Source organism: Pseudorasbora parva, chromosome 8 (genome assembly GCF_024679245.1).
Source record: "Pseudorasbora parva isolate DD20220531a chromosome 8, ASM2467924v1, whole genome shotgun sequence".
NCBI classification, from domain to species: domain Eukaryota; kingdom Metazoa; phylum Chordata; class Actinopteri; order Cypriniformes; family Gobionidae; genus Pseudorasbora; species Pseudorasbora parva.
This window is the reverse complement of record NC_090179.1, coordinates 23,453,056-23,475,515: the sequence shown is the minus strand read 5'-3', so window position 1 is coordinate 23,475,515 and position 22,460 is coordinate 23,453,056. Positions and strand designations below refer to the sequence as shown.

The 22,460-nt window shown below is 38.0% G+C and overlaps 1 protein-coding gene across 3 annotated transcripts in view; it reads left to right on the top strand.

Moving 5' to 3' along the window:
- Nucleotides 1-22,460, top strand: part of b3glcta (beta 3-glucosyltransferase a) — a 113,392-nt gene that overhangs the window by 53,630 nt on the left and 37,302 nt on the right. For all 3 annotated transcript variants that reach the window (XM_067450461.1, XM_067450462.1, XM_067450463.1), the window contains one exon: nt 11,526-11,635. In XM_067450461.1, coding sequence (XP_067306562.1) covers nt 11,526-11,635 — 110 coding nt within the window. The remainder of the gene's footprint in view (nt 1-11,525; nt 11,636-22,460) is intronic.

The following is a 22,460-nucleotide window of genomic DNA, read 5'->3' as shown; positions in this document are numbered from 1 at the left end:
CCAGTACTTTACTGTGAAATTACAGCATTATGGAAACCGTAAAATTACGGTAAATTACTGGAACTAGCTTGCCAGTACTTTACTGTGAAATTACAGCATTTTTGAAACCGTAAAATTGCGGTAAAGGGCTGGAACCACAGCTGCCAGTATTTTACCGTAAAAATACGGGTGAATTTTTTACAGTGTACCCATCTATACTCCATACCAGAGTCCCGTGAAAATCGGCAGGTGGTATTTTGTTATAACTTTATTTATAGGTTTGGTTCTGGGTAAAACAAAGAACAGGTGAGTTGGATCGTGGGTGAATAGCCTAATAATAATTCAATTTAATGTCTTTAGTCTTTTGCATATATCATTTTTTTCTGCATATGGAAAGGTTAGTTGACAGGGTTGTAAGTTGTAACATTTTTACATTATTTTTACATTGCATCTTATTAAATACTGGGGTGTCTGCAAATCAGGTCCCCTGGAGAGCAACCAAAGCCTAGAGAGCACGATAAAAAAAAACACAAAAAAAGCACAGGGCATAGCTTTGAAGGTGATACTTTATATGGGGAAAACAATTCAGGTGACTGAAGCTCAATTCTCCAGCGTCTCATTCAATACATCTCCCTTATCCAGAAGATTCAGTCCCTTTATCTTTGGCGTCACCCCTCCAGTAGAATACAGATTGAGCAGAGAGAGGAAGGAAGAAACCTGACGAAGAATCACATGCTTCTAAGCCCTGTAATCAAACCATACTCACTAAATAAATCATAGAACTAACTGTCAAGCAGTGTTAGCCAAGCTACTCTAAAATTGTAGCTTTACAAGCCACAATTCATGTATGTTAAAGTAGTTAAGTTACATTCAAAAACAAAATGTATGCAACTTAAATTAAATACTCCGGAGTCATGCAGTGATGGAGCTTGCAGCATTTTGAACAGAACCGCTCTGAGTATCATGAGCTGCTCGCGTGAACACTGCATATGCTTTACTCGCCTATTTATTTTCTAATTGTTTTGTTTAAAAGTGGAAATTTCAAGCTTTCTATACACATATTTCTCAGGTCTGTGAGGTAGCCTATAGGCTGATTTTCAGATTATTTATGAGACATGCTCCAGTTCATGTGCAACGCATCTGATCGCTCCCACGCTTTCATGCCACGATAATTGTCTGCTTTATTATCTTATTTGCTTCTTATTGATTAAAATTAAGTATACAAATTATACAAAACGAAATGCACTTTAAAGAAAGGCTTTCCATAAAACAAAACTTAATGAAGTGGTCAAAATAATTTCTGACCTTCTGTCTTTGACATGGCCTATATTACACATCTCTGCACTTTCATTATCAATATAGCCTAGATGTTATTTAAAAATATGATATGCCGTAATTCATCAAATTTACCTTTATTTACCTGAACTGACGATGGGAACCGGCTTTTATTAGGGGCAGGCCTGTATTTGCAATTCCATCTGTTTGAAAAATAATTGCTTTAAATTTGGGTCAGAATTACGGTAGCCTAATCGGTAACCACAGTTGAGTCAAAAAATTTAAAATGTTTATTCCGTGCTTAATTTCTTTATAGGCTGCGGTTGCACGTGAGCCTCTAACCCAACGGATGACTCGGTGCTTTATTGTTGCACGTGAGGGAAAAAGCTTCCTTCTACTTAAGAATAGTTGTTTAGACTTTTTTGCAATTTTTACTTTAATATATATCTTTACATAAATATAATTTTCTACTTTAAAAAATATATAATTTCCTTATTTTTCTAATCCAACTAATGACTCTGTACTTGGTTGCATGGGAGGGAAAAAAGGCTTCCTTAAGAATAGTTGTGTAGGCTTTAAGCACTTTTTATTTTAATATATCTCTTTACATGAATATTATTTTCTACTTTAAAAAAAAAAAAGCTATATTATTTCGCTACAAGTTCATTCACTATGGTACCAATTTCTGTATTTTTCTTATTCAGTGTATTGTGTATATTGCTGTTTTAAAGGTCCCATGACATGGATTTTTTATTATTATTTTATAATGTTTCCTCGGGTGAACTGATATTGTTAGTATGGTTTTTACATCAAAAAAAGTCAAAATTTAGAAATAAAAGGCATTTTTTCAATACTGATATTAGCCCTCTGGCTGGAATGCTATGCTTCAAGGGGCGTGTCTGCTATTAGTCTTCAGTGAAAACACCCACTGTTGTGATTGGCTGACATATTTGCATTTGAATTAGATTATGTGGCAGAGGGGGCGTGGTTTAGAGAGAGCGAGCAGCAGCACTGCCAGTCCACAGTGTTGCCAACTTAGCCATTTTGACTTTTTGGACAAACGTAAGCTACTCTACAAATGTCGCCAGTACTGTGCTGCGAGCGGGGGGTCTTGTTTTCTCCCTGGTGTCACACCTCTCTCTCCGTCTACCCTGTTCAGTGAATGGCTGAGAGGAGCTGCAGCTTATGCCGGTGAACGTACACAGCAGCTGACAAACATGAATGAGCGAGCTACACGAGCGCACAGGGTTGCCATGGATTTCTCACTTAGCGTTATCTGCTTCCTTTGTTTTTATTTTTAAAGAAATTTGTTTGAACCATTGTGAGTTCCATTATTCTCTTGTGCTTATCACTTATATTAGTCACTACCATAGAGCTTTAGTTCATTCAGTTTCTCAATTCTGATTTTACTCATATAACATTTTTGTAATTCACTATATCATACTCCTTCTAATGTATGACAAAAAGGTATAGGAAATGAAAACATATTTATTGGACAGTCGGCTGTATTATATTATTTTAAAATACAGCAAATGAGCACGGATTAGGAGAGAACACATTCGGCAGGCATAGCTCAAGGACGACGTAGTGACGTCACGGATATGCTAATTGATGTCATCTAGCAACATTTCGCGACTTTTTGGGCAGGCTTTAGCGACATTCCTTGGAAAATAGTTGGCAACGCTGCCAGTCCGGACAGAGGGAGACATAGCTGGGGAAAGATTGCTAACAGCGTCATTTAAACGGCAGTTTGGACAAGTGTGCACTGCAGATATACGTGATTGACAGATCCGAACATTATAAAGTGTTCTTTGATCGCGCTCTGTAGTTTAATCATTTAAATAACAGATTTGTTTTATGCTACAAACAGAAACGATGTGAAGTTGATGATCGTTTTAGTCACTGGCTTGATTCACTGATGCATCAAGATGGCCAGCGGCGGAACTGACAGTATTAAACGATTTAGAAAGAAAGTCTGTGTGAACTTGAAGGATTAGCTACACATCAGAAATCCCTGATCCCAGATCAGGCATTAATGAACACTGTTACTCACTGTTTGTGGCGGTGCTGTTGAATCCATATGGTAACATGGGCATGCAAAGCAGAGGAAGGTGAGGAAACCTTTCCTGTTATGACGTTATAACAAGAGAATTCAAGATCAGCTCCTCTGGGCTCTCATTCTCTCAAAGAGAGACAGCCAGAACTCAGTTTACAACGGTCAAATTTTCTAACCACTTAGGGACAATATTCAGGCTAGGGGAACTCATATTAATGTTGAAAAACCTCATAAAATGAAAATTTCATGCCATGGGACCTTTAAATCCAAGTGTAATAATTCAATACATTTCCCAATTGCTTATTTACCTCTAATGTGCATAGTCCTCGTCTAGATATTTGGTGTGTGCAGAGGTGACGGTGACCAAGCTTATAGAGAGAACAGGGCTGATTTAAGGTCAAAAGGAAAGACAAAATGTCAAGACTTCTCCTTTTCCCATCCCTCTGAGGTTCCATTGTTTAGTGATTAATCGAATGCTATTAGTGTGGAGGCCACACCAGTTAAATTCAGCTTTAATTAGTTTCTTTTTTTACACACTGCTCTGTGCTTTCATTCTTACATCCCACAGGCATAGAGACACAATGAAAGATTGACAAGCACCTTATCATTGATGCTCGCCGGAACCGGATAACTGTTATTACTGTGGCACCCCACAATGCCAATGAAAGAAATATTGTAAAATGTTCTCAGCTTTTTTTAATACACCCGCACAACGCCTGTCAGACACATTCACTTAACACACACACACACACACTCGGTCCATTACAAAACCTTCTTTGATGGCTACATGCTTCACTCCAGATTCATTATTTTAACCCTCAGTCAGAAATAATATATATTATTTACAAATATCAAGTGCCTTGGGACTGGGTTCTGTGGTCAGATGAAATTATAAAAGAGCTTTTTGGCATCAAATCTACCAGATAGGTTTGGTGCAAACAGGGATAAAAAAAGTACCCCATGCCCATGGTTAAAAATATAGCTGGATCTTTAATGTTGAGGGCCTATTTTTTGCTGGAGGTCCTGGGCATCTTGTTCAGATACATGGTATCATGGATTCTAGAAAATGCCAACAGATAAAAAATCTAAACCTGGCCACCTCTTCAATTGGCCATGGTTGAATCTTCCATCAGGACAACGATCGATCGAAAACAAACATCAAAATCAACACAGAAATGTGTCACTGGGCACAAAATTAAGCTTCTGCCATGGCTATCCCAGTTCCCTGACCTGAACCCTATAGAAAATGAGTGGGGTGAACTGAAGAGAAGAAGCACCAACATGGATCTGGAAATCTGAAGGATTTGGAGATATTCAGTATGGAGGAATGGTCTCTGATCTCTTGTCAGGTGTTCGTGTTCTCCAAACACATCAAGCATTTTAGGAAAAGACTCAGAGCTGTTATCTTGGGAAAAGGTGGTTACAAAAAGTATTTAATAAAAGGGTGCCAATAATTGTGGCCAACGTGTTTTGGAGAAAAGCATTTATTTCATAATGTGATTTATTCCCTACTTTCATTTTTTTTCACTTCAATGAAAGGTTAGATTTTTGTGAATTTTTTGAATAAAGATCAAAAGGATAAACAATGCAGATACATTTCTTACAGCCATATTTGATCATATTTACCAGGGGTGCCAACAATTTTGACCACCACTTTATATACATTTGATTCATTCAAAGTATCCAAAAAAAATAAAATAAATGGAAATTGAATTAAAAATAGGTAAAAAATTATTTAATATCTATTTTACCAATAGTGTTTGCATTTGCATGTGTTTTTGTTTATATTAGAGGATAAAATTTTTTTGCTTAGCAATCTAACGGCAAACTATACCGAAAATAAATGTGATCACATATCACACAATTTTATTAAATTTCTATCGTGTGAAGTTATGTTGTACTGTGGTATAGTATAGAACCTATGCAGAGTGCTCCAAATCAGGATCTAGGTAAGCCTTAAAGGGATATTTCACCCAAAAATGAAAATAGCCCATGTTTATCCTAGGTGTATATGATATTGTTCTTTCAGACTAATAAACTGGCGAGCGTAACCGGTAGCGTAAGCATTTTGAACTGCAAAGGCTCTTTCAACATTTTTCCATTAGTTGAATACTGAAGGTGATCTGCCGGAACTTTAATTTATACAGTTTTAAATGGATATTTTTCTTACACAAACGTATTGCATTGCTTCGCCCCCAAAAAGGGTCCAATTCTTAAAAGTGCACTGATATATTGAAGCACAGTTCTCACAGAAGTCACTTTCAGACCAGCTTTATGTTGGTCAACAAAGCCAATCCACCTGATCAACTTAAACCATTGCGGAATCTGTGAGGAAAATCGTGAAATTTCCCAATTGCATGGATTCCTATTAAAGTGTCTGAATTGAAAATTCACCAAAACAACATTTAAATGTGACCGTCCATTTAGAAGGCAGCTTCATATAGTTATGCAGCTCAACAGGTTTTAAAACATAAGATAAAGTACTTGCTGAGACACTACATGTTATGTAAGGGATATTGCACACCCAGCCGGTTGTTATCGCAGAATAAGGTCTTGCATCACTCTGAAGGGGTTTATTCTGCATAACAACCGGCTGGGTGTACATTATGCCGCTTATTACACGGCTACTAGTCTCAAATAAATTAGACACAAAATATTGTCTTGAGATTAAATATTTTATTAGCTCTTACGCAAAGCTTCCGCGAAAAAAAACAGTCGCAAACTGCTTTAAGCCTTTATCTATTGCTGCTAAATGTTTAAAATGAATGCTGAAAGGGTTAGTTCACCCAAAAATGAAACCAAACCTATGATTTACTCACCCTCAAGTCATTATAGGTGTATATAATCCCAGCAGTAGTTTGAAGTCCATAAAAAATGCAGCTGTCCATCAAATAACGTGTTCCACGCGGCTCAGATAGGTTAATAGAGCCTTCTGTTTCGAATCGATGCATTTGTGTTAGAAAAATATCCATATTTAAAACTTTATAAAGGAAACTCGCCTTGAAGTCTTCCATTGTAGCCGGGGCTGTTTAAGTAATTAACAGCAACAAGATGGCGCCAGCGTTAAGCATAGAAGTAATACCGGTCAAGATAACTCGTAGTACCCGGATGAGCGGTTGTTATCTGGAAATAACATACAGTATTTCACAGAGCTGTGTAATAACATTGGTAAACCTAGTTCATCAAAACTCATTTAAACTATAAAAAAAAACTCTGAAAAGATCCCATCTCTCATCCATATGCAGACACATACATGTACATGCACACAAACTTGCAAGCAGACTTAGCACAAAGGCTTTTTTGTGCCAATGGAAGCTCAAGGATGCGAATGGGGAGCCGGAGTGAACGGCGAGTACATTTTCTTTATAAGCGTCTATCCCTGCGGCAGGAAGATCTGTAAGAGATGGGCATGCCACGGTTTAGGAGGTAAATCCCCTTCTCTTCAGAGCCGGCAGATCAATAGCAGCTTTGAGGTGGAGAAGGACAGAGCAGGGACGGCAGGCAGCAACACTAAATTAACAGCATGACACTACATAACAGATCCTGCCCATAGCCCTGGGCTCTCTTGGCCCTTAGCTTTGTGTGGACAGAGGGTTCAAGCAAAACAACGGCTTGACGGCTTTCAGTCTACACAGACTTGGGCTCTGTTTACACCTGGTATAAAGATGTGTTTTTGTTGATTGGATCACAAGTGGACAATGCTAAATACAGGTGTAAATGAGGTCTAAATCTTGTCCACTTTCGACCACTTCTAGAGGTAGTCGAAAATGCATTCGCCCGGATTGCTTTCGCAGTGTAGACGCCAATGTGTTCGAACAGCCATTAAAGGCCGCCTACTTACTTAAAGGGATAGTTCACCCAAAACATGAAAATTATCCCATGATTTACTCACCATCAAGCCATGCAGGTGTATGTAACATTCTTCTTCTAGACGAATACAATCAGTTTTATTAATCAAGCTTTCAATCCAAGCAATGAATGGGAGCCCAAAACTTGAAGCACAAAAAATGCTTCCATCGATTAGAAAAGTAATCCACTCTCTCCAGGGGGCTAATAAAGGCCTTCTAAAGCAAATCGCTAGGTTTTTTTATAAGAAAAATATCAAAATATCCATAGCGTTCAACTTGGACTTGCGACTGTCAGAGCAGAAACAAAAGCTGGTGCTCTCTGTAAAATTTTCCCTCGTCTCAAGGTGCATTCATATGCAAATTGTATTATTTTTTCCATTAGATCTAAAGATTTGAAGAAACGCATGCATTTACCCGCTCATAGAATCCCATACGAAGAAATCCAGATAGAAGTGGTTGAAAGTGGACACGCCATGTGTACACAGGCATGTCTCCCTCTCTGCTTGTGATATGCAGTATACACACACACGTTGTGTTTTTGTGAATTGTGGGGACATTCCATAGGCGTAATGGATTTTACACTGTACAAACTTTACATTCTATCCCCCTACACTGCACCTGCCCCTAAACCTACCCATCAAAGGAAACATTCTGCACATTTGTGGGGCGACATTTGGACCCCATAATGTAATATAAACCCACACATATACACACACACACACATGTTGTAAGCTTCAAAATATATTTAATATTACATCTTTATTAGATCATTGTAAATATCTGGTAAAGTGAATAAAGCTAGTGGCCGATGCTCAAGAGTTTGTACGTGTATTTGGGGAATTTTTAGAGCGTGAATTTTGCACCGAAACAACTTGGACAATAGGACAGCCCTAGAAATAGCTGACACCGTGGGAAGAGGCTTACTACAGTACATAAGTAGGGAGCAGAGTGAGGCATACACAGATTGTTTGCTCATGTCAGCTGTTTTCCACATTCTCACTCTTTCACAGCATGTCTCGGAGGAAGATTACGAAGCTGTCGCTTTACTCAGTCAACTTCTCGTTTGTGTTGACAAATGAGCCTCATTTCTCAGAACTGCTTAAAAACGTCACGCAGGAGAAAACTCAGTGTCTAATCATAATTTATGATGTGCAATATTCACTGTGCGGCCACATTTTGTTAGAAATGTTTGAAAGAAACGTAATAAAGAGATCCAGAGAGCTGTGGCTGGCAGAGAGACTCGTACGTGAGCTGGAGCTGGAGCTAACAGGAACAGAGCTCATGACGGAGTGACTGCAAGTCTTATTAAAGAAGTGACGCTTCTCATTGGTGTATGGGTTTGATTACATGCCAGAGCTTTCTCACTTGGGAGAACGGTTGAAAGCAAAGTTAGTTCTCTTACCCAGCCTACAGGTTTAGAGTTTGTTTTCAGTGTGTGGGTGTTGTAGTGTAATGAAGTGCAATATGAGTGCAGTACTTAAAAAAACAAAAAAATAGCTGGTTGTTATTTGTAGTTAAACTATATGATTTATAATGCACCTGCATCGAGTGTTGATACTTCCTACTATTATGAATGTTAATGCTGTGCGGTTTAATGATTAATAGGTGTAGGTTTCCTATGCTGGCAAATATTGACTATGACTATGCTTCTTAGAAATAAATATTATTTTTAACCAAATAGTTTTTCTTTCATCATTTACGGTGTATTTTGTACTTTCATCAGTTCCCTTGTTTTGTTTAAATGAAATAAAAAATAGAAGTTGAGCAGAATGTTTACATTTTTCTCATACACTGAAAGAATATATATATATATTAATCACTGAAAAGGTATACCTTCCATCCATCTATCCATCTTTCATAACTATTCATCCAATCATCCACCCATCCATCCACCTTTCATAACTATTCATCCAAATCATACATCCATTCATTCTTCCATCTATATATTTATCCATCTTTCACAACTATTCATCCAATCGACCAATCCATCCATCTATTTGTCATAACTATTTATCCAATTCATCCATCCATCCATCTATCTTTCACAACTATTTATCAAATCCATCCATCTATCAATATTTCACAACTATTCATCCATCCTTCTGTCCATCTGTCCATCCATCTTTCACAACCATCCATTCATCCATCCACCATCCATCCATCTTTCATAACTATTTATCCAGTCATCCATCAATTCATCCAATCCATCCATCCATCTTACACAGCTATTTATTCATCCATCCATCCATCCATCCATCCATCTTTCACAACTATTCATCTGTCCATCTTTCAAAACTATTCATCTAATCCATCCATCAACTATTCATCCATCCATCTGTCCACCCATCTATCCATCTATATTTCACAACTATTCATTCATCCAATCCATCCATCTTTTACATTTATTCATCTGTCCATCGGTCCATCCATCTTTCACATCCATCCATTATTTCATTTATCCATCCATTCATTCATTTATCCATCCATCCATCCATCCATCTGTCCATCCATCTATCCATCTATGTTTCACAACTATTCATTCATTCATCCAATCCATCCATCTTTTACATTTATTCATCTGTCCAACGTTCCATCCATCGGTCCATCCATCTTTCACATCCATCCATTCATTCATTCATTTATCCATCCATTCATTCATTTATCCATCCATCCATCCATCCATCCATCCATCCATCCATCCATCCATCCATCCATCCAATTTTACAACTGTCCGTCCATAATGCTGATAATGATGATGTTTCCTGGCTGGTTTGATAAATAAAGTTCACATAAAGGTTGCAGTGACTGTGGTGACATTAGACAAATGCCACAGATTGCACTCTGGGAGATCAATTTCTCAGCATATTTAATCCGAGTCTAATTGTACCACTCACAGGCCTTCAAACGAGTCATTTCAATCAGACCCACGCTCATGACTCAATGCCTCTTAAGCCTGGGACACACCGAGCCGCCTTCAAAGAGCCAGCGGTCTTGAAAGACACAGCACAGACTACAGTCGACTGCAAACCTCCAAAAGTCATTCTGTGTCGGAGTGTAAGGAATTAGCTGTCTATTTCTAGAGGTATTAATAGTCTATATTCTAAAGTCTATATTCAATAGTCACCCTTAAGGAGAAACCAAAACAAGGATATACAAAATATATACAGATATATAAAACGTAAACAAAGCAAAGCTTGCTTACCATTTTAAATATCAGTTAATTTGATAACTTTCATTTTAAGTGGCACATGTTGTTATGCAAATATATTCACATTTTGGAATGCTTGGGTAGGATATCAACATTAGACCAGCCTTCTGTCTGTGCCGTTAGTTGCTTTTTTTTTTAGTTGCTTAATTCTCATGCACTGACTCATTTGCTTAATTGTACATATAATCAGAGTTCCCACTCTCACCGATGACCCGGATTCGGGCAAACTTCTGACAATGTGAGCCTGACATGTGTTACACTGCAAAAACGCGGCTTAGTGTGTCCCGGCCTTTATGACACATTTATCATTGAGGTGGTCTGAGGTAATGCTCCGTTTTTAAAACTCATTATAAATGAATGCTTTGTGTATTATTTAAGCGACCATGCTGTTACATTTTTAGATAGTAAGTAGCTATTGTAGATCTAGAAACATTCTCCATCTTGGATCCAGTCTTATCTGTTTAGTAACCATGGCGATTTCAGTTTCCATTCGGAACATTGAACTTGTCAGATCTTAACTTGAGGCTTAAGATAGGAAGTTTCTGTAATGCTGCGGCGGCCCCAGAAGCATAACTGTATGGACTTGACCTTAAGCCCAGAGAGTTGTGCTCGATGAAAAAGGTTTACTTTTTAGATTTCAATCTTGTAATGCATTCATAAATTGACAGGTGCGCCATGCTAAGCCCTTTCTCTTTCTGGGGCAAAAACCCTTCAAATGTTATCTGTTTAGGGAAAAAAAAAGGATGATTATCTTCAGGGCTTTTAGATTTATTGAACAGAGATAGTAGATAGAGACCAAAATACACTGGAGAGAGAGCAGAAATTTGAGCATGTTGCGGACTGGACTCAAACCGGCATCTTCTGTTTTGGCACCAAGAAGCATATGCTAACCTTAGTGCAATGTTTTTATTCCCTCTTTAAATTTTGTAATCCTTTAATTTATTTTTTAAAAACATTAGTTGATGTTATAAATCTGTTATATGATGAAAAATCTGTATGTCCTTCCTGTGCTTAGAGTTTAGAATGAATACTGCTAGCTTTGCAGCTAAATTATTCTTACCTAGCCTTTGTCATCACTCTCAATGGGAAGTTGTTGTATGCCCTGCAGAAAGCAAATTAACGGGGATGACATGGTGTGTTTTTTCTCTGTTTGTTTTAGACTTGAGAGAAGTGGTGTTTGTCATCCAGAGCCAGAGGAACTCTTTCCATGTGCAGCAGGCAGAGAAGCTCAGAAAAGATCTTCTTCAACAGACACAAGCTCTTCAAGAGGTATTGATATTTTTGATTTATTTTTATAATTCGCATTTCACGTCCGTTTTTCATGACCATTTGATGACATGCCTGGCTTGTGTTCACATAGTTTACTTGCATCAGTTCAATCCAAAGAGAAATTATTTTTGTGCAATCATGCTTCAATTGTGTCGATGACTTTTTGGCCAATTACACCCATCTGTTATGGCACGTTTGCCAAGCCAGATTTACAATACCCGTCAAAACACTACTGATTCTACCTATATATATATATAAATATATATAAAACCAAATGTTTACAATTATAATATTTTAATTAATTTATGTATACTCTTATTTATTCTTAATTTGCATTTATATCATTGTATGCAGTCTTACAATTGAATGGATAGTTTGATTTACATAAAAAATAATAATCTGGTAACATTTGGATTCTACGACTTACTGAAAATTCTCATTTTAGGAAAGGCAAGAACAGATCATAAAGTTTTTTCAGTAAGTGAAGAAGTGAGATTGACATTTTCAGATGTTAAAAGCTTTATTTCAATGAGAGAAACTGTTGGGTTCATCCTCAATATTCCACCCTTGATAGTGTGTTCCATTTATTTCTCAGCATGGAGACCATCCTCTGAGAGTGAAAATGTAATGCAATCTATTTTTTTCCGTTCCTCCCCTCACATCCTCACCTGATAGTTTACCACTTTTGTAGACAAACTCTTTCTGACTGCTTGTTCTGAAAATCTGGAGTTCCAAACCACAATAACCTCCGAGCTCTGCACCAGTTCACTGAGCTGTCACCCTCCGATCCAATCAAAACCAGATTAAGAGACCGCTCTTATCCTGCACAATATCCCTTCTGCTTGCTTTCTTTCATTTTCAGGCTCTGCTTTTTGCGGAATGTCTTAGCCAAATTTTTCACATTTTTCATAAAAAGTTACACTTCACTTGGTAGAGTGCATTTTCAAGAAATTCACTGAAACATACTGCCTTTGCCCTCAGTCAAGAACACAGAAAATAAAAAACAATGTAATCGAATTCTACTTTTAAAGGTAGGGTAGACAATTTCCGTCTAGCAGCTAGGGTAGCAACATCAAGCTAGCTAGCTTTGAAAGCCTAAGATCCGACCCTCCCTTTAGAGCATCTCAAAAGCTTTGCCTCTTTTAATACATAAGGCACACAGCAATGTCTGCAAAGTGTCACAGGATGAGAGAGTGTTAAATTACCTTGTGTCTCAAAGCAGATATCTACAATAAGTAGGAACTTAAACAACTTAATACTTCATAGAGCCACCTTTTGCTTTGATTACAGCCATTCAACTTTTTGGATATGTCTTTACTAGCGTTGCACACCTAGATTCACACCTAGGGGAATATTTGCCAATTCTTTCTTGCAGAATTGCTCGAGTTCAGTCGAATTATGTGGTGAGCGGCAATGGACTGCTCTTTTCAAGCCCATAAATGGATTTTCTATCAGATTTAAAGGGTTAGTTCACCCAAAAATGAAAATTTGGTCATTAATTACTCACCCTCATGTTGTTCGACACCCATAAGTCTTCCGTTCATCTTCGGAACACAAATGAAGATATTCTTGTTGAAACCTTCATTGACACCAATGTAATTTCCTCTCTCAAGACCCATAAAAGGCACTAAAGACGTCGTTACAAAGCCCATCTCACTACAGTGGTTCTACAATAATTTTATGAAGCAACGAGAATAGCCTTGTGCACACACACAAAAAAAAAAAAACACGAAATAACTTCTATAGTTATGGGCCGATTTCAAAACAAAGCTTCCTAAAGGATCGGAGCGTTATGAATCAGCGTATCGATTAATGATTCGGATCGTGTGTCAAACCGGCAAACTGCTGAAATCACCTGACTTTGGTGATCCAAATCATGACTCGATAAACTGAATAATAACGATTCGAAGCTTTGTTTTTGAAATCGGCCCAAGTCGTTATTTTGTTTTCTTTTGCACACAAAAACTATGACCACTTTAGGACTTTTACCCATAGATATCCATAATAAAGGCTCGATGTCTTACGGCGTAGTCACCATCGTCATCACCGGCGGCCATCTTGTCACAGGCAAGCTTTGTGTCGGGCTCTGTGGAACCTGATGTAAGGTGAGTGATCTGTACGAACATAAATACTCATATCTCGCTGAAATCTTGACGGATTTACAAATGGTTTGGTTTCTTACAAACGTTATTAACATGGCTACAAATCTGGATGCTTTAACACGTTGAATTTGCAGCTTTTCGTTTCAATAAACGACTTAATCGTGCAGCTTGTGTAAAAAAAACAATAATCTAGCCGCTATAACTCTGTGCCAGTACTTCACACAATTATTCTGCTCGTTTCCTAAGAAACTACAGGGTCTCAGCTTTCTAAAGAGGTAAGGCATTTGATGGTAGGCAAAATTAGGTGGGAAAAGTGATCTCTGAAGTAGGCACAGTGAAATGTAGGGGGCGAAATACTAGTAAATTGTGTTTTTGAAGTTAAAATAAACTTAGTTTGCATGTTTTTTTGTTTATTTTTTTAATACAAATAATTTTATTATAGTAGTGATATTCTTATTATAAAGTGTGTGTGTGTGTGTGTGTGTGTGTGTGTGTGTGTGTGTGTGTGTGTGTGTGTGTGTGTGTGTGTGTGTGTGTGTGTGTGTGTGTGTGTGTGTGTGTGTGTGTGTGTGTGTGTGTGTGTGTGTGTATATATATATAATATTTTTGCAGAGTTTTAGTAGCCTATATATTGATTTAACATAAATACCTTGTGTGTATGTATATTTTTTGCACCTATCTGTTCTGTTCAATGTTACTTTCATATTGAAGTCCAAGGTTATAATTATTCAAGTATTAATAATTATTAAGTATGTAGTGGCATAACTACATCTCTGACGTTTATAACAAACGAAACAGTTTGAAAATCGGTTGAAATTTGAGCAAGTTATGGTTATTTAAAAGTACATGCACCATTAAAACACACTGTTACGAGTGAGCGAGCTGCCTGTGACAAGATGGCCGCAAGTTGCGGACGGCGACCTCCATTGGCCAACGAGACATCTAGCCTTTATGATGGATATCTATGCTTTCACCTTCCTATCCTTAAGCCAATGGGTCCTTTTTTAACGATCTAAGCACATGGTCTAAAGTGCACGGTGCAATACACTGACGTGTCCAAATCCACTTTTGCTAGTTTAATGATAGGAAAAATGGTCGACATGCCCGACGCATTGTCTAAAAGGGTTGATCCTACTCTCAATAAACCATGGCGGAATTTGCGACCAGAAAGACTTGAACACTTCTCCAGTGAGGGATCCTTTTTTACTTTAATATTTAAAAATATTTGTGTGCTGCTGCACGTACCCGTGTGTGTAATAAGCACAATGAGTGTACGTGCGTTTTTCACCCCACTATAGGCGCATATTACTAGCACGTCCTTTAAATAAATAAAAAAAATATTGCAGCATTGACTTTAGACCAGGTTTTTCTTGGTCAGTGGCGCAGTCTATTTCAGTTGCCGCGAAATAGCAATGTGCCAATATTGTGCCTGAACACACTGCGTTTTAGAGGGGCATTTGCTATTTAAACAACGTGGCGCATCACCCAGTCCCCATTGAAAAGAAACCCCCAAACATCATCCATGCTTCAAAGTAGGTATGGTGTGTTTTGGCTGGTGGGTTTGCTTTTCTCCCAAACATAATGCTTATGAGAGTTCAATTCAAAAGGTCAATTTTGGTCTCATCAGACCATAGCACCTATTGCCAGATGGCATCAGAGTCTTCCATGTGTGTTTTTGCATAGCGCAAATGAGACTGAGTGTGGCACTTTTTCAGGAAAGGCTTCTTTCTTTCAACGCTATGTCTGGCAAAAAGCAGACACGACACACCAACCAAAACACACCGTACCTACATGATAGTGGCAGCATTTGGTGGCCTGGATGCAATGATTGGACAAAATTTTTTTGGTCTTGAGACTTCATGTTTTAATAAGAAGACCACTTCAATTTTTGATTCAGGATCAGATTGTGAAGAAAATTTTAACTAGTATACCAAAAAGTGTTTATAAGAGTTATAACAAAAAGTGTTTATATCAAATAGCTTGCCCTAACTTTAAGATCATAAATGAACGATGAATTAGGCAATGTACATGTTGGGAAGAGTCAATTTTATCCAGAAGAACAATAAAGCTGTTTCAGTTTTATACGTATATTTAGCTTTTTTCCCCATTGGTGTATCAATAAAAAATAATAATATTTCATTTAATTTAAACAATTTTAATTTTTGAAAATATGTATTATTATTAAATTGAACATTTCTTAAATCCCCACTTGGCTACTTTTGCTCTCGGGATCCCCCTACAGTTTGGAAAAAATAATGTCCTCAACTACTGTCGTAAACTCTGTCATCCTACAACAGGGGATGCCATCGCGCGTGCATTTGTTGACATGACAACCCTGATAGCCCTGAACTAGTGATGCGCGGTTCGTCTCATAACCCACGGACCCCGTATGTCTATTTAATGGTCGCGGGTGCGCGGCGTGTTGTAAAAATATTTACAGTGGTGTGGTGCGGGCCAAATAACTTCATAAAAGCGTCCCGCGGGTCGGTGCAGCACTAACAGTTCCCCTGAAAACTGCAAGAGTTCTTCTGGCGTCGCGTGTGAAATGTCTTCATCCCAGGTAACGTTACAGTCAGTGGCATATGTTTCAGCATGTCATATGAATATAATTTCATGGGTTTTATTTTTTTCAAACGCCAAATAATCACGATGCTCACGTTTACAAGCCAGCGTCATTATAGTAGTCTATTGCTTACCGTTTTACAGAATCTATATGATACTTCAGTTCAATGTTTGAGTGGTAGCTCACCGTAACAAGCATGACAGCATCGGTCGGGCACGCCTCCTTCAGCTCACGCCGACGAGCAAACGCTGGTCACATGCTGATCCTCGTCCTGCCTTTAATCCCATCACTTTTTCATTTCCTCTTATTGCTTTCCTCCAACAAAACCTTTTCTTTCTTATTTGTCTCTGCTGCTTCGGACATGACTATATTATCCGACGAACAAAGTTGGGCTCGCACGTCCGAATGTAAGGAAGTGTGTGTGTTGGTGGAAGTGACGTATATGCCGTAAAGCAGTCGAATTTTGTAGTTCTTTTCTTTTTCTCGGGTTACTACCCGAAACCCGAAGTTTAAAAGTACGATTAAAAACGATACAGACCCCATCAGGCTATGACAGACGTGTCATTCAACCTATTGTAAGTCGATTTATCATCACAAGAGTCTTAAAAAATATATTATGAAGGTTGAAAAGTTACCTAGTGCTGCTTTAAATGCAATCTATAAAATAAAATGTTTTCTTTTATTTTAATAATAAATATTAAATCATATATGAATTTGTGCAATTGTATTTTTATAATTATAATTCATATTTAATGCTTTATTTTTATTTCATTATATAGACAAAAAACAGAGATATTTTCAAAATATATTTTTGTGTTCCAAAGAAGTCAATAATACGAGAATTTTTATTTTGCGTGAACTGTCTGTTTAAATCATACACTGAAGGAGAGCTTATATAGATGATATTAGATAACAAAAGAGAGATATGGAGTTGCCATTCTCCAAACTTGTGCTCGACTTCATGCTGCCTTATGCTTTGCCACAAGATGTCAGCACTAGTCTTAGACATGAGACGGTTGATTTCTGATGCTTAATCCTTGTTTCTGCAATTTGTTTCTCTTTAGTTGGACTCATGAGGCTTAACATTTTTTCGCTACAGAGAAATGCTCATGCAACACGCTCTACATGGATGTGCACATCAATTCTTTCCTTCTCTGTCGGCCTGTGAACCCTGACAGCTTTAGTACTGTCAGTGTAAATTAGACTTTAGATTTATCACTCTTGCCCTGTGTGACTGTACAGCGCTCCTAAACATTACACGCTTGCTCATATTCACACCCCAGTGTGCAGCCAGCAATAAATGTTATGTTGTAAAAGCTGTGGGATGTTTGGTCCTCCACTGGGGGCCGAAGCAGCAGAACAGTGGGAGCGCATACAGCAGAGAACAAATTCAATAAGACCAGCAGTCTGTAAACACTGAGATATTTGTTTTTTAAAGTCCTGAGAGGGCACAGAAGTCTTCAAACTTAGTTTGGCAGCAATCGGTATGTTTCCTTCAGTTGATGTCATTGTTGAGAAGGAAACAAGCCCTAAGGATTGGTCTTCTTCATATTGCTTGTAATTTTTTCTCACCTATTTTGTCCTTATTGTCTTCATCTTCAGCATCCAAACTTTGCTTTGTAGATAATAACAGCCTTAGTTCAACCTTCGTTTAATTTTGTATAATTGTAAGAAATGTAAGATTAAAGTTTGAATATTATGACATCATTGTAATATCTAAAGTGTTATAAAAATATATATATTTTATTATATAAATATAATATAATTATATGTAATTATATACATTGATCAGGCATAACATTATGACCCCTGACCACTGGTGAAGTGAATAACGCTGATTATCTCGTCATCACGGCAACTGTTATTGGGTGGGAAGTGAACATTTTGTCCTCAAAGTTGATGCATTAGCAGCAGGAAAAATAGGCAAGCGTAAGGATTTGAATAAGTTTGACAAGGACCAAATTGCGATGGCTAGACAACTGGGTTAGAACATCTCCAAAACTGCAGCTCTTATCTGGTGTTCCTGGTCTGCAGTGGTCAGTATTAAAATTGACCAAGGAGCAATAGAAAAAGGTTGTCTGGTCTGATGAATTACGTTTTCTTTTACATCATGTGGATGGCCGGGTGCCTGTGAGTGGCTTACCTAGGGAACACATGGCACCAGGATGCACTATAGAAAGAAGACAAACAGAGGCAGTGTGATACTTTGGGCAATGTTCTGCTGGGAAACCTTGAGTACGGCCATCCATGTGGATGTTACTTTGACACGTACCACCTACCCAAGCATCGCTGCAGCCCATGTACAGCCTTTCATGGAAACGGTGTTCTCTGGTGTCTGTGGTCTCTTTCAGCAGGATAATGCACCCTGCCACAAAGAAAAAATGGTTTGAAGAGTACGAGTTTGAGGTGTTGAATAGGCCTCCATATCCCCCAGATCTCATTTCAATCGAGCATCTGCGGGATGCACTGAACAAACAAGTCCGATCCATGGAGGCCCACCTCACAACTTACAGGACTTAAATGATCTGCTGCTAACATCTTGATGCCAGATACCACAGCACTCCTTCAGGAGTCTAGAGGAGTCCATGCTTTGACAGGTCAAGAAAGGTTGCCATGTTATGTCTGATCGGTGTATAATTTAATAATTATTATTTTGTGTGTGTCCAATTAATTACAAACACTTGTATCCTCCAGGAAATGTAGTGTGTAGCCAATAGAGTTTGATTGAACAAATATTAAAAAACAAGTCGTTTTAACAAGTAGAAGTGGAAGGAGTTCTATAATTACAAATGACTTGGAAATGACTACTGGGAAATTAATTACAGACAGTAGGGAAGCTGCAATTAGTTTAATCCATTTGCTAAAATGTGTCCTAATTAATTACACTGATACACAGACATGGTTAAACCAAGCACTCCTTAGCCCGGCATTGCAATATAATATGTTTGTCCTGGTCTCTATGGTAATCAGGCCGAATGGGCAGAGAACATTAGCTAAATTAGCATGACCTCACAACTGAAATGCGTCATTATAATGATTTGTATTACTTTGACCTGATACATGCAGCTTTTTAAAATACTGTTTAGATGCTACCTGCTTGCTTGTATATTTTATGAAATTGAACAATCAAATTTTCTCTTTTTTTGTTGTTGCTGCTAGTCAAAAACATGCCACCATTCTTATTTAATGTATTAAGTGTTTTCACTTTGATCAGTCCAATTGTTTGTCTAAGCTTAGATGGCCACATTATTTCATTTATCATCTATGTTCTTTCAAGGCAACATAATAATAATAATAATAATAATAATAATAGATTTAATTCATAACGCACTTTTCATTTACATTCATTTTCATTTACTTGCAAAAATTTTTTTTCGCAAAATTTACTTTTCGCAAATTTTCATTTTTTTCAATATCACATCCAAAGCTGGACATGTTTAGATTTAAAGACAACTTTCACAAAGAACATGTCACCCTAAGAATAGCATAGAGGTTAATTATTAAATAGGTACATCAAAAGGGAAGTTTTTTTTTGTTTGTTTAGGTGGTGGTGGTTAGAAATCTAGACGCACCCTAGCGGCAGCAAATCTAATCTGCCGCGAGTGTCGTCTAGCAACTCTCAATACCCTTCTGAGCTGTAAAAGCCAAACTCTGGTCAGGCCAATCATATCGTGTATAGAGTCGGTGGGCGGGGCTTAACATAATGACGAAAGCATGAGTTGTGCTTGCGTGCTACTAGTAAACACAGAAAATGGCGAACGGCGGTCTTTCGAATCAGCTTTGACCACGACTCTGAAAGACTTGGAGTTAAGCTTTTCTCTGAGAAAAGAACAAAGAACGGCACTGAAGTCATTCTTAAAAAGGGAAGATGTGTTCGGAGTTTTGCCGACCGGATACGGCGAAAGTTTAATCTTTCAACTAGCCCTGCTTCACCTTCGTTGCTCTGGTTGGTTGTAGCGCTATCCTATCGCGTGCAGAGGGAGTTTGAAAGACATCCGTTTATCCTGCCCCTCGGATTGAGCCCCGTCAATGGTGAGTTCCCAGACCAAACAACTTGAAGTGGGTCTGGCTTGTCAGGCTAGGTGGTGGTGGTAAAATCCATTTCTTTACCAATGAGATTAAACTGAACTGAACTCGCTATATTCCAGCTTCAGTCTCTTCTTTCTTTCGTCTCTTCCTATGACATAGGACAGACAGATCAGAAACTTCTAAGATTAGACTGATAATTTCTCACCGTTCTGGACTCTGGCTGCCATGTGACTGAGCCAGGGCTATCATCTGAGTTAACATACGGTATCAAGGTCACGCCGACACACATTTTCAGCATCTCCTTCAGTCACAGCATGATCACAAAACCTTTTTTCTCTGGTCACATCCTAATGAGCTGTTTCAAGATACACAGTGGATGTCACAAAGAACCTCAAAGTCTCTTTTTGGAGATAAGAACACATTTTGGGAGCACATTGTGAATATTGTGAAGGAGTGTTACTGAACATGAGCACTCTCTCCTTTGATTCATTATCACTCCTATTAAAATTACAAATGTGAATTGTGTTAAGAATCTATCTACACTAAAACTATATTTACATGTACAGCCATTTAAGGCCTTTTATAGGCCACTCACACTAATTATGACAACAATGAAATCTATTATCTGAAAAAAAAAGTTTGTGAACCTCTTGCAGAATAAAATGTGGGTAATTTAAAGAAAATGAAAGAGAAGATGCATATTTTTTTATTTAGTGCTGTCTTTTAATTTAGCGCTGAGATCCTTCTTGTAAAGGTGCCCTAGAATGAAAGATTGAATTAACCTTGCCATGGTGAAATAATAAGAGCTCAGTACATGGACATCACATACTGTGAGTTTCAAACACCATTGCCTCCTACTTCTTATGTAAATCTTGTGAATCCATAACACAACGGGAAAAAAAGTGATTCTCAACATAAACCCAACAGTGACGCAAGCATTGGGGATCTTTTATATGCACGCCCCCAACATTTGCATCTGTCTAATCATGTGCATTGTCAGGCGGAAATGGAGCGAATCATCAAAACAAGCTGCTCGCATGGACACACTTCATGTTCCAGGCTGTGCAGGAAACGTTTCTACCCTTCCCACAGATAAAAAATGTCAACAGTCATAGTTGATGTTTATAATCCGATACCACAACAATTTAATTCAAGACTGTTCGTTTGTTCAGGCCATTTCAAGCAAGCTTCAATCAGTGTCTTAAACCGAAGAAAGTAGCAATTACAACTATATTCCTGCAAGCAGTAAGTAGCAAATTAATCCACTTATTGACTCTTTAAACAATTTCTGATTAAATTGAAAGTTTCTTAGAGAGACAACATTGTCTAGATAACGCAAGATGCTTACAGTAACCATAGGAAACTCCAAGTACCACACAAAACTAAATAGTGTGTCTAATGACAAAGGGTAATATTATTTTTTATTACAAAATACAACCGTAGATACTTTGCTTAGATCGTTCACTCGATCCTTCTAGCGAACGTCACCTTTTCCACCATATAAGTTAAAACGGTCATTTGACATAGCTATTCATTTTGTAAAAATATAAGTTATATATTTATATTTTTTGAGAAATGAAGTATAGGGTTTTTCTATGATGTTTTTGCCTATTTGTATTTCAGATTAGGCTACATTACAGTTACTTGCGTAACGTTAGCCTACATTGTGACTAACGTTATATAAACATGCAATATCGTTGACGAAAAAAGACAAGTCTAAAATGTAGACTGAATGACACACTTTAAGCAGAACATCTCGGGTTGAGATTGCTGAAATGCAGCTTAAGCCTAGTTCACACTGCCCGATTTTTGCCCCGATTTTGAGTCGCCGACAGGTTTTGTGAAATCGCCGACAAATGCCCGAGATCACAGGCAAATCGGTGCTCGTGCACGCGAGTGACAATCACGCAGTATGAATAATCAAAGACCCGATCAGAGAGAATCGCCGACGAGTCGCCGACGCCGGTGAGATATTTGGCATGCTAAATATCTGGACCTGTCGGCGATTCAAACTCCTGCTGTGTGAACTGCGTTCTGACTGAAAATTACACCGACAGCCAATGAGAGAGTGAGATACAGGGCAGCAGGAGGTTCAGGGAGGAGTTATAAAGCAGAATTTCAGTATTTTAAT